General features: G+C 36.0%; 2 protein-coding genes across 2 annotated transcripts in view; both read right to left on the reverse strand.

The window, feature by feature from the left end:
- LOC133423397 (uncharacterized) overlaps positions 1-2,816 on the reverse strand; it is a 6,354-nt gene extending 3,538 nt beyond the window's left edge. The window contains exon 1 of the mRNA XM_061713576.1: positions 2,718-2,816. Within this exon, the coding sequence (XP_061569560.1) occupies positions 2,718-2,816 (99 nt within the window). The remainder of the gene's footprint in view (positions 1-2,717) is intronic.
- Positions 2,817-3,034: 218 nt separating this feature from the next.
- Positions 3,035-11,349, reverse strand: LOC133423311 (phosphoribosyltransferase domain-containing protein 1-like). Its single transcript, XM_061713497.1, has 5 exons — positions 11,262-11,349; positions 10,297-10,394; positions 8,570-8,676; positions 8,313-8,496; positions 3,035-3,102 (listed from the first exon to the last, which is right to left on the reverse strand). Exons 2-5 carry the CDS (start codon positions 10,345-10,347, stop codon positions 3,058-3,060), a joined length of 387 nt encoding a protein of 128 aa, XP_061569481.1. The 5' UTR covers positions 10,348-10,394; positions 11,262-11,349; the 3' UTR covers positions 3,035-3,057.
- Positions 11,350-13,980: the final 2,631 nt, after the last annotated feature.

The raw sequence follows: 13,980 nt of genomic DNA on the forward strand, positions 1-13,980 counted from the left end.
CTCATATATTTCTTTCTTTCTTTCTTTCTTTCTTTCTTTCTTTCTTTCTTTCTTTCTTTCTTTCTTTCTTCTTTCTTTCTTTCTCATTTCTTTCTTTCTTTTTTTCTTTCTCATTTCGTTCTTTCTTTCTTTTATATTTCTTATATATTTCTTTCTTTCTTTCTTTCTTTCTCATATATTTCTTTCTTTCTTTCTTCTTTCTTTCTTTCTTTCTTTCTTTCTTTCTCATATATTTCTTTCTTTCTTTCTTCATTTTTTTCTTTCTTTCTTTCTTTCTTTCTTTCTTTCTTTCTTTCTTTCTTTCTTTCTTTCTTTCTTTCTTTCTTTCTTTCTTTCTTCTTTCTTTCTTTTATATTTCTTATATATTTCTTTCTTTCGTTCTTTCTTTCTTTTATATTTCTTATATATTCTTTCTTTCTTTCTTTCTTTCTCATATATTTCTTTCTTTCTTTCTTTCTTTCTTTCTTTCTTTCTTTCTTTCTTTCTCATATATTTCTTTCTTTCTTTCTTTCATTTTTCTTTCTTTCTTTCTTTCTCTTTCTTTCTTTCTTTCTTTCTTTCTTTCTTTCTTTCAGGCTCATTTCTTCTTTCTTTCTTTCTTTTTTCTTCTTTCTCATATATTTCTTTCTTTCTTTCATTTTTTCTTTCTTTCTTTCTTTCTTGCTCATATCTTTCTTTCTTTCTTTCTTTCTTCTTTCTTTCAGCTTCTTTCTTTCTTTCTTTTCTTTCTTTCTTTCTTTATTCTTCTCTTTCTTTCTTTCCTTTCTTTCCTTTTTTCTTTCTTTCTTTCTTTCTTTCTTTTCTTTCTTTCTTTCATTCATTTCTTTCATCTTATTTTCTTTCTTTCATTCTTTCGTTCTTTCTTCTTTCTTTCTTTCTTTCTCATCTATTCTTTCTTCTTTCTCTCATCTTCTTCTTCCTTCCTCTTCCTTCCTTCCTTCCTTCCTTCCTTTCCTTCCTTCCTTCCTTCCTTCCTTCCTTCCTGCTCCTTCCTTCCTTCCTTCCTTCACGTACAGTTGTGCGTGGATTTAACACAGAACCATAAATCAGTTTTACACAAAATCGTCATCAACAGGAATTTATCATTTTTACCGTGAGATGACAAATTCTTACCGTGGGGAATTTTTTTGACGGTTTATCCGTGAACGGTAAAATATCACCCATTCCTAGTCTGCATCCTCTCTCCCTGTTTTTATTCCTCCTGCTTCAAACTTTCCTCTGGATGCTGACTGAGCTGCCTGCTCGTAATAATACCATAAAAGCAAGTAATAATACTCTAATCCCCCAATTATGACCATTTTTAGGCAGAAACAACCTTAAGATATAAAGAAGTCTGAGTAGAACAAATTAATAGAGGAGAAAGGGCTAACTTAATGAGAAGTAGTGTGATTTTAAATAGGAATTGGATAAAAAGAAGTTTAAAAAAGATCATCCAGGGACTCGTAGAGCCACAGTCACCTACGTACGATTGCAGTTGTGTTTGCGACAGAAAAGTACTGCAGGTTAGTTGCTGTTGAAAATAAGACTGCTGGTTGGCAGTCAGGGCAGGCTGGGGGTGAAAACTCCCGGTACGAAGTCGTTAGAGTTGTAAATGAAAGCAGGTCAGACTCTGGGTGGAATTTGGCTCCAAGACAGCGTTCAGCTTTTGGAAACCCCAGAATCTGCTCACGCAAACAAACTCCTCAAAGAAAGTTGTTATTCACGTGCTCTTATTGCAGCCCGGATTAGGAATGGGTGATATTTTAACCGTTCACGATAAACCGTCAAAAAAATTCCCCACGGTAAGAATTTGTCATCTCACGGTAAAAATGATAAATTCCCGGTTGATGATGTTTTTGTGTAAAACTGATTTATGGTTCTGCATTAAATGCGTGAAGGAAGGAAGGAAGGAAGGAAGGAAGGAAGGAAGGAAGGAAGGAAGGAAGGAAGGAAGGAAGGAAGGAAGGAAGGAAGGAAGGAGGAAGGAAGGAAGGAAGGAAGAAATGAGGAAAGAAATTAGCCTGAAAGAAAGAAAGAAAGAAAGAAAGAAAGAAAGAAAGAAAGAAAGAAAAGAAAGAAAGAAAGAAATGAGCCAGAAAGAAAGAAAGAAAGGAAGAGAGAAAGAAAGAAAGAAAGAAAGAAAGAAAGAAGAAAGAAAAAGAAAGAAGAATGAAGACAAGAAGAAAGAAATGAGCAGAAAGAAAGAAAGAAGAAATAAATAATAAATAAATAAATAAATAAATAATAAATAAATAAATAAATAAATAAATAAATAAATAAATAAATAATTCCCGTTGATGACACTTTTTTGTATTGGTATTTTCTTTTATCGTTATTGGGATAAATGCCAGAAATTGTCGTGATGCATTTTTCTAGCATTTTTTTTATGCCCATCCCTAGCCCGGATTAACAAGTCGTTAAAGATTAGAGTTATTAAGACAAGACTCGTTACTTTCGACATGCAAGATTCGTCTCTGCAGCCTTCTGACAGAAGTTTGAATTGAACATAATTGTCATGATGACATCAGCTCATTTGGGGGAGTTCATGGCGGCCACATCTCCACACACGCTCAACTGGCCTTGGAAAGCTGTTTTTTTGGGTTGTTCTTTCTGGCCTGTTTCAGAGAATGATGCAGTGACTGGGGCTGTAATTCTTCACCGTGCCACGGACTTGGCCGTTCTTGGCTTGGTTGGGGTTGAACAGTCCATAAATCTGCCTCCTGGGTTCATTTGTTCACCTGAAACGCCTGATTCATGAGCAGCCCCGGCGAAGAGCAAAGCACGACAACTGTGACACTGCAGAGGTATGCACCAGGCAGGACGCTCTCCAAGCCCATGAAATGGACGGTTTAAGTCCAGCTTGCAAAAGTCTAACATTTTTATCTGTTGATATCGGCACAAAGTTCTATGACTGTGTGTTTTTTTCCCCTTGCTGTGGCTCTGTGGGGTAGAAACTGCTCCCCCCGGACAGTTCAACAGCTCCCTCTTCAGGTTAAGTTAGTTTCTCCTGCTTTAAATAAAATCCTGACAATAAACTGCTTAAAGAGCAACACACCTTTCCCCGTAGAAAAAGACAGATCACTGCTTCCTACGATGTGCAGGTCCCTCTGTCGACTGGTCATTCTGTGGAGAAGTAAAGATAATGATCATTCATGTTTTGCCCAACCATTTTTTAACTGCACAATTGAGGCCCTTGAAATCTACAATAGGTTGAAAAATAGTGTTATTCAGACTTTCACACTGATGCAAACCGTTGTTTCTTAAAAGGAACCCTGGTTATTAAGACTTGTGTAGTCCCTAATTAGCCACAATTGTTCTCTTATACTAAAATATGTTGTTAGAAACACATAAATAATCTAATTGCTTTAAAAATCTACAATGTTTATCACATATTTTGACCTGCGGGAGGCGCCATGTTTTACCTGCGCAATGCATTCTGGGGGCGATGACGTAGAGCGGTGGCTCTGGGAAGATAAGCCCCATTAGTTTAACTGGGACAGGTATCTAAAACATAGATGAGCAGCATCTCCCGGCCGTGGAGGCTGACGAGGGAGCCCATAAGACGTCTCGGTTCAGGCAAACTGGATCAAAGTTCTGTGATGCACGGGAGATCTGCAAAAATGATCAAAGTCGTGCGCATCTTACCAGTGCATTAGGCTACGGCGTCTAAGCAGGAGCCTACGCCGTAGACGGCGTAGGCTCCTGCGTAGCCTGCGTAGCCGTGGCTCTATGAGCCTGCAGCGCACCACCATCCTCTCTTGCCGCCGCCGGGATGGAGACGCCGGTGGGCAGGATGCACGTTTGGGTGGGCATAGCCCACCCCTGCCATCCCCTAAAACCGGCCTCGGTGCTGGGTTTTGATGGTTTGATGACAGACCAGAGGCTGAGGGGACTGGCCCGGGACTTTGACGAAACGGGAGGCGCAGACTTCGCGTCAAATAGGCAAGAACATCTTTATTTAATTTAATGACGCCAGATCTGGCTGGGGTTTTTATTGTAGCATCGGTTATCTGCTGGTTGAAACGTGTGGTCGGTTAGTCTATCTGAGTTTTATGGTGTTTTTATAGTTCATGCTTTATGGTGCTGTACTTTTTTTTTTTTTTTAACTTTTTTGTAGGTGCGCCGTCACCTTAATGTTTAGCTGTGTTTTGATCTGTGTTTCTGGTGCGCCGTCATCTGTTTAGCTGTGTTTTCATCTGTTTCTGGGTGTCAAAACAGTGTACGGGGGCCAGCAGGAGCCACCGTCTGACGTCACTACCCAGAATGTAAACAACAATGGCGACCTACGGGTTAAATTATATTTTCAAATGTTACAAAAAGGAAGACATCAAAAAGGTTTTTTATATCACATTGTTATAATTGATACCAACATTTATCTTTTAAGACCTACATTTCTTAATAGCCATGGTTCCCTTTAATAAATCGCTGAAGTGCAGCTTGACAAACATCCAAAGGGAGGCTGAGTGTCTCTCTGACTGACTGTGAGATGACATTTCCTCAACTCAAACATAAACGCGCTCCCAGTAAAGCTTTGAAGGCTGATTTTAAGCTAGATAAGTCTGCGTTTGCCTTGGTACAGATAGATCATTTAGATAAAAGCGGTTGGCAGATGACATCCTGCCCTGGGGGCCGGTCACATGACTGTCATGAGCACTGGGACTGATCATGAGGGTCGCCACTCACCCAGGCCTCCGTTTGTAGCCGTGTAGCGGTATTATGCTGAATTTGCTGCTTGCATGACTTTCATTCAAGCATTTATTTGTTATTATTATGTGATAATGTGGTCATTTTGTCACATTTGTACGACGGAGTATTAGGGCCAAACTAAGGCAAAAAAAAAGGAAATTACGAGAATAAAGTTGTAAAATTACGAGAATAAAGTCGTAAAATTACGAGAATAAAGTCGTAATATTAAATATATTATAAATATATAAATATAACTTCACAAGATGCTCAATATTCCTCATTTTTACACAGGGAGAAGAGTTCTCATAAATTATATTCTCACAATATTATGACTTTATTCTCATAATGTTACGACTTTATTCTCGTAATTTTACGACTTTATTCTCGTAATGTTACGATTTTATTCTCATAATGTTACGACTTTATTCTCATAATATTACGACTTTATTCTCATAATATTACGACTTTATTCTCATAATATTACGACTTTATTCTCGTAATGTTACGACTTTAATCTCATAATATAACGACTTTATTCTCGTAATTTTACGACTTTATTCTCGTAATGTTACGATTTTATTCTCATAATGTTACGACTTTATTCTCATAATATTACGACTTTATTCTCATAATATTACGACTTTATTCTCGTAATGTTACGACTTTAATCTCATAATATAACGACTTTATTCTCGTAATTTTACGACTTTATTCTCGTAATATTACCACTTTATTCTCGTAATGTTACGACTTTAATCTTTAATATTACGAGAATAAAGTCGTAATATTACGAGAATAAAGTCGTAATATTACGACTTTATTCTCGTAATATTACGACTTTATGCTCGTAATATTACGACTTTATTCTCGTAATTTTACGACTTTATTCTCGTAATTTTACGACTTTATGCTCGTAATATTACGACTTTATTCTCGTAATGTTACGACTTTAATCTCATAATATAACGACTTTATTCTCGTAATTTTACGACTTTATTCTCGTAATTTTACGACTTTATTCTCGTAATGTTACGACTTTATTCTCATAATATTACGACTTTATTCTCGTAATATTACGACTTTATTCTCATAATTTTACGACTTTATTCTCGCAACATTATGACTTTATTCTCGTAATTTTACGACTTTATTCTCATAATTTCCATTTTTTTTTTCTTAGTTTGGCCCTAATACTCCGTCGTACATTTGTATGCATTTATCTAAAAAAAATCATGTGCTTTGTGCCAAAATACACAGTAATCTAACAAGTGGCTGTGCTGACGGTGATGAGCGCTGTATCATTTCTAGTGTTTATACATTCCAGGTGCTAAATGGTGTTTTTCTTGGCAGAAATAATGACACCAATTAGCACTCCGGTGTTTTCATGCCCTCAGCTCCGCAGTCATCCACAATGAATCGTCCTTGAATCGTCCTGGATGAACGAGCAGCTCCTCAGCAGTGTCCAGCAGCGCCCTCTGCTGGACAAACACGAGCAGTGCGGCCCAATCCAGCTGTTCTAACTCTAAATGTTTTACATTTACTGATATAAACTGAAAAAAAACAGGAACTCTTTAATTATATGCAGTTCAATTCCTTTAATGGACATGGAGCCAATTCGCGACGGGGGGATTTTAAAGAGAAAGTAAATAACTGAGTCCAATTTAATTTCAGTTATCATAATCGAAATAAATCTTTTTATATATATAATGCTAATGCAGAGCTGTGCAATTCATTCATTATGTTAGATTTAGTGTCAAAACGCCCTGGGTTAAATCTTTAATTTGATTCAACTCCTCATGCTTTTACCTTTTGTTTATTTATACCGCAACAGTATAAATTCCTGTGATGATGAACATTTTTATTCAGTTTTTGTCCAGTAACATCTGGGACTCTGCTATCGATGAGAAACACCTCTATGTAGTATGTACGTTTTATTTTCTCTATCGCTCTCTTTTTTACTGTTTTCTTGACCTTTTCAAATGGTGTTTAATACAATATTTGAGGTGTTTAATTGTATATACAGGACTGTCTCAGAAAATTAGAATATTGTGATAAAGTTCTTTATTTTCTGTAATGCAATTAAAAAAACTAAAATGTCATACATTCTGGATTCATTACAAACCAACTGAAATATTGCAAGCCTTTTATTATTTTAATATAGCTGATTATGGCTTACAGTTTAAGATTAAGATTCACAGAATATTCATATTTTTTGAGATAGGATATTTGAGTTTTCTTAAACTGTAAGCCATGATCAGCAATATTAAAATAATAAAAGGCTTGCAATATTTCTGTTGATTTGTAATGAATCCAGAATGTATGACATTTTTGCATTACAGAAAATAAAGGACTTTATCACAATATTCTAATTTTCTGAGACAGTCCTGTACAAAGATGTTCAATAAGACGTCACTGTTGCTTTGTAGCTATTTGTTGCCAGATCATGAAGCCTGTCAGGTAATCAATTATGTAACTTTACTGAGGTGCATTCATGTGTTGTATAGAAAGAGTTCAATTTGTTTCGATGAAATATTGTCCAGTCAGTTTGTTTCTGTAATAAAAGATGAATGATGTCACTAAATGTCCAGAGGTGTCATATCCTAACATCTAAAATGACCTGTTGGATCTTCAGGTAAGGTATTTCCTTTAATTCTCTTAAGGATTGCCTGGAGCTACAAAGTGAGAACTTTTTTGCAGCAGAGCTACATGTATCTGGCGGCCTAGAACATCTGGATGCCACTGGATCAAACCCCGATGTTATGGGCAGTACTGGAGTTGAGGGGGGTTGAGGGGGGGTGGCATCCCCCCCTGAAATAAAAATGGTCAAAATCATGCCCCCTGTAAAACTGCCCCCTTTCCATCCCTTATGTCATTTCATCAATGAATGTGGTTTTACTGCTATTTCAACATTTAGAGTCATCACCAGAAAAATAACACCAGAAAAATAACTTATTTCACAATTTTCACCTGTTTCAAGTACATTTTCACTTGAAATAAGTAGGAAAATCTGCCAGTGGGACAAGATTTATCTTCTTATTATAAGCAAAAAAAATCTTGTTTTAACACAAAATAACTTATTTGACAATTTTCACCTGTTTCAAGTAAATTTTCACTAGAAATAAGTTTCACTAAGAAATACTTATTACAAGCAAAAAAAATCTTGTTCCACTGGCAGATTTTTCTACTTATTTCAAATGAAAATCTACTTGAAACAGGTGAAAATTGTTGTTTTTTCCAGTGATGAGTCTTGTTTTAAGTGTAATGAGATTTTTTTTACTAAAATGAGACATTTTAACTAGAAATAAGACAAATATTGTTTGCAGTGATCCATTTTACTTATCCTGTGAAGGACAGAGTCATATTAATAATATCAGAAAAGTGTTTTTTATTGTTGTGTTTTGATGTATTTGATGTAAGCCCAGTGGATATTTAAAGCTTACAGAATGCTGCATTTAACTGCTGCTATGTCATTCCTGCAGTATTTCTGCAGGTGTTTTGGTCAGTGATATTATTTGTAATATATTATATTATTTGTAATCAGCACAAATTATCTGTCCCCATATGATAAAATCCACCATCCCCCCTGATTTTTTTTTTTACAACTCGAGTACTGATTACGGGTACAAGTTCTTCTGCCGTTCACCCACCAGGTAGCTCTTCAGACGGATAAACTCCACCCGGGTCTCCAGGTACTGGCTGGAGTTGCGGCCCAGAATCTTGATGAACTCCACGAGGTCGGAGCAGAACTTGTATCCTCCCTTCAGGACGCACAGCACCATGATGTTGTTGTCCCTGAAGTCCTCCATGATGTAGTGGGCCAGCCGCTCTATCCTGCAGGAGAAAGCACGTCACTGAAAATCCCCCCGGCCCGGGAGGCGACTTTAGAAACGCCGGCTGCCCTGACCTGTTCATGATGACCCCGTGAGGAAGATAAACGCTCTCTATGTCCTCGTGGTAGTGCTCCGGGTAGGTGAACAGGTCCAGACTGTAGCCGGGCCAGTTGTCTTTTATCTACGACGCAGAGGTGTCAAAAGTATTCACATTCATTACTCAGGTAGAAGTATAGATACTAGAGTTTAAAATACTCCTGTAGAAGTTGAAGTATCAACTCAAGTTTTTTACCCAAGTAAAAGTATAAAAGTACTGGTTTCAAAACTACTTAAAGTATAAAGTAAAAGTAAGGGGAAAAAAGCCATTAAGGACAAAAGCCATTGAAAATGAATGTATCTTAGTATAATGCAAATATATTAAAGAACCATATATGTGTACTATTGAGCATTAACATGTGTTTCAGAGAGCAGGAGATATGATGACTAGTTGCCTATAAGTATTGTAATGGTGCAAAAAGTCAAACTTCAGAGGCATGTTATCATTTATCCTAACCTTTATTGGAATGTACATCCAAGTTTAGTTGCAGGAATCTGAGGGAACGGATGTAAGAACAAAACTGGACAAGAACATCTGTGCCACAACTAGAGCTGGGTATATCGATTCAAATGTCAAGAATCGATTCGATTCCGATTCTTAAGATTCAGAATCGATTATCACCATTTGATTCGATATTGATTTGGCTTAGTGTTGCCTGGATTATATGACTGTAAAATAACTATTGAAATAATAATTTCACAATAATTATTGTGAAATAACTAAGAAATAAATAACTCAAATAGGCATTTCAATATCCATTTAAAGTGCAAAAAAAGAAAGAAATTGCAACAGCTCAAGCAGTAAACAAATTATTTTAGCTTGTCTGATTTATTCTGTCACCAGACACACAGCTGGACATGAAGCACCGGCATTTTTCAGGTATTTCATGACAAACCGTGTCCGATAACAGAGAAACCAAACAAGCTATAGTAAATATAGATAATATGAACTTCATTGAACTAATATAACATTTAGAAATGCTGAAATGTCCAGCATTTTCTCTAAAGAAAAGTTAATTTAGTTCAGGAGTTTTCAAAACTACTGGGACTAAAGTTCACCAGGCAAAAATTTGTAATGATGAAAAAATAGAATAAGAAAATAGATTTTTTCAACACAGGCCTAAACCGCAACCAAATTCACTCTATCCGGATGGAGCAATTTAACTGGATAGTTTTAGTTTAAAGGCCGAAATGAAATAGAGTAACGAGGCTGTTTTTAAAATGTAAGGAGTAAAAAGTACAGATAATTGCGTGAAAATGTAAGGAGTAAAAGTAAAAAGTCGGCTGAAAAATAATTACTCCAGTGAAGTATAGATAACCAAAATATCTACTTAAGTAAGGTAACGAAGTATTTGTACTTCGTTACTTGACACGCGTTACCATTGCTGCCACCGAGCATCATTTCCCACGTGTGCATGCAGAGATAATTCAAAAGCTGCAAGGTTTTCAAACAGCTGATTACTGAGAAAAAGAAAGGAGCTTTCACGGTATTTCAAGTGGGAAGCTTGAATCAAGTGTTTCTGAAGAGGATGGCTGAAGTTGTGCTGCTTCCATCCAGGAGATGATGATTCATAGAGATGCTGGCACTTAATAACAGCTAATATAATTACATTTAAAACTTTTAATAAGCTGCTTCTGATGGCATGATAATGAATGACTTTTGTTTAAACATAGACTTTTTTTTCTTAGACTGTATCAAACCTACCACAATTCCTCTCTTCATCCCGGCGTTGTCTACTTGTTGGGGTGCAGACATGGTAGGAACAGTCCTCTGCAGGATAAAGGTGTATTTTTTGCAGGAACCTTCAGTAGGAAAACAAATATAAATATGTGATACAACCAGTACTCGAGTTGTAAAAACAAATCAGGGGGGATGGTGGATTTTATCATATGGGGACAGATAATTTGTGCTGATTACAAATAATATAATATATTACAAATAATAGCAGTGACCAAAACACCTGCAGAAATACTGCAGGAATGACATAGCAGCAGTTAAATGCAGCCTTCTGTAAGCTTTAAATATCCACTGGGCTTACATCAAATACATCAAAACACAACAATAAAAACAGTTTTCTGAACTTATCAATATGACTCTGTCCTTCACAGGATAAGTAAAATGGATCACTGCAAAAACTCCAAATCTTTACAAGAATATTTGTCTTATTTCTAGTTAAAATGTCTCATTTTAGTAAAAAAATCTCATTACACTTAAAACAAGACTCATCACTGGAAAAAACAACAATTTTCACCTGTTTGAAGTAGATTTTCACTTGAAATAAGTAGAAAAATCTGCCAGTGGAACACATTTTATAAGAAGATAAATCTTGTCCCACTGGCAGATTTTTTTACTTATTTCAAGTGAAAATTTACTTGAAACGGGTGAAAATTGTCAAATAAGTTATTTTCCTAGTGTTATTTTTCTGGTGATGACTCTAAATGTTGAAATAGCAGTAATACCACATTCATTGAGGTGTATTTTTGCAGGAACCTTCAGTAGGAAAGCAAATATAAATATGTGTGCACACACACGAGTCAAAAAGGATGGATTTTGGACTTCTACATCACAAGTTGTCCGTAAAACAAACCCAATACTAAAACATTTAAGTGTGTGACCTCCAGCAGCCTAACTCGCCTAATAAGTTATTGAAAATAAAAACCAACACTTACTGTTTTGTCGCCTTATTCTTTGCAGCAGCCACTTGCCAAGCGAAGAGGAGGAAACAGACGGCCGTGGTATCCAGAGCAGCTCTGAGCAGCCACATGGACTGTGTGTATGATCACGCTCGAGTCATTTAGGTAAAAGGAAAGCGTTGTTTTGGTCATGGAGGCTGGATAATCAGCCTCATGTGACGCTGCACCACAGGCCTCTGCACAGAAATGGAGGAGGAATTGACTGCAAATGTCCGGCCCAGTTTATGTGCAGTAACTTTATCCAGTCAGAAGAAAAGGTTTTCCAAGGGTTGTATCTCATGCATTAGGAATGGGCGATATTTTACCGTTCACGATATACCGTCAAAAAAATTCCTCACGATAAGAATTTGTCATCTCACGGTAAAAATGATAAATTCCCGTTGATGATGTTTTTGTCTAAAGCTGATTTATGGTTCTGTGTTAAATCCATGCACAATGTACTTGAAGGAAGGAAGGAAGGAAGGAAGGAAGGAAGGAAGGAAGGAAGGAAGGAAGGAAGGAAGGAAGGAAGGAAGGAAGGAAGGAAGGAAGGAAGGAAGGAAGGAAGGAAGGAAGGAAGGAAGGAAGGAAGGAAGGAAGGAAGGAAGGAAGGAAGGAAGGAAGGAACGAAGGAACGAACGAAATGAGCCTGAAAGAAAGAAAGGAAGGAAGAAAGAAAGAAAGAAAGAAGGATAAATTCCCGTTGATGACGTTTTTGTGTAACAAACATGGCGGATCTGAAAGTGAGATAGATTTATAGTTAAAAAGATGGAGTTAAATTGGTATTTTTTTTATCGTCATTTTTATCGTTATCGGGATAAATGCCAGAAATTATCGTGATACATTTTTTAGTCCATACTGCCCATCCCTATCATGCATTGATCACTTCTTACCCACAAAGACCAGTACAGAGAGAATTGGTATCGGGATCAGGAATCAGTAGAAAACGATATAGAGATCCAACAAATCCATTATTCCTTCAGTTAAAATTGTTGAAATTTCATGAATTAGTAGACTATAGTATTCTGCAAAATATGTTTAAAGCTCATAAAAAAACTTTACCAGTCAACAGTCAGAAAAGATTTGAAAAAAGAGAAAGCAAGTATAACTTAAAAGGAACAGAGATTTTTTAAAAACCAAGATGCAGGACTAAATTGATGGAACATTGTGTTTCTGTGAAAGGAATCAGTTTATGGAACAATCTGAATAAAGAAAACAAAGAATCCAAATCAAACATTACATTCAAAAGAACAATTAAAGCCTGTATGTTAAGTAAATATAATGAAATATGTTAGTTAAGTTTGATTGACATACATAGGTAATTTTATTTTATTTTAGTTTTTTATTTACTTAGTCGTTTTTTTAATTTATGTTATTTGTGAATTTATTTCTTGGAAAAAAGGGGCAGATTAGATGGATTCTTCTTCTTTCTGCTCCTTTTTCATTCACAATTTATGAACATTTGTATTTGTATGAATTGTTTGTTTTATTTTTTTGAATGAAATAAAGAATAAAATGAAGAAAAGAAATCAGTCACAGGGGCCAGAATGTTCCAATATTTAAAGCATTTTCCGTCCTGTTAATTGCAGTGACGATAATCCAACAATTGTGGTCACTGTACAATAATTGAAGAAGTTTTTAAGTCGAAGTCTGATGTACAATTAAAAACCAACAGATAGACTGACAGCCACTCTGCGACAAACATGACACATCTATATTGTGCAACAAGATCTGGAGGATTTATTAAATACTCTTTTGCCATTAAATCAAAATCAGCAGTTTGTCAGTTGCAACACTGGATCTGTTAGCCGGCTCGGCCAAGCTGAAACTCTTCCTCGTCTGGTTCCTCTGGATTTTCACTTTCACACCAGCTGCAGAGGAAACTGACTCTGGTCGCCATTGGATACAACCAGTACTCGAGTTGTAAAAAAAAATCAGGGGGGATGGTGGATTTTATCATATGGGGACAGATAATTTGTGCTGATTACAAATAATATAATATATTACAAATAATAGAACTGACCAAAACACCTGCAGAAATACTGCAGGAATGACATAGCAGCAGTTAAATGCAGCCTTCTGTAAGCTTTAAATATCCACTGGGCTTACATCAAATACATCAAAACACAACAATTAAAAACAGTTTTCTCAACTTATCAATATGACTCTGTCCTTCACAGGATAAGTAACATGGATCACTGCAAAAACTCAAAATCTTAACAAGAATATTTGTCTTATTTCTAGTTAAAATGTCTCATTTTAGTAAAAAAATCTCATTACACTTAAAACAAGACTCATCACTGGAAAAAACAACAATTTTCACCTGTTTCAAGTAGATTTTCACTTGAAATAAGTAGAAAAATCTGCCAGTGGAACACATTTTTTTTCTTTTAATAAGAAGATAAATCTTGTCCCACTGGCAGATTTTTCTACTTATTTCAAGTGAAAATTTACTTGAAACAGGTGAAAATTGTCAAATAAGTTATTTTTCTGGTGTTATTTTTCTGGTGATGACTCTAAATGTTGAAATAGCAGTAAAACCACATTCATTGATGAAATGACATAAGGGATGGAAAGGGGGGATACCACTGATTTCCTTTCCGATCCCATATTGAGTCAAATTCAGCCTGGTATCGGCGATACCGATTGCATACCGATACATTGTGCAAATACACTTAATAATTACTTTCCATCGGATGTTCTGCTTTGGAAAGAC

The sequence above is a fragment of the Cololabis saira genome, chromosome 22 (genome assembly GCF_033807715.1).
Source record: "Cololabis saira isolate AMF1-May2022 chromosome 22, fColSai1.1, whole genome shotgun sequence".
NCBI lineage: Eukaryota > Metazoa > Chordata > Actinopteri > Beloniformes > Belonidae > Cololabis > Cololabis saira.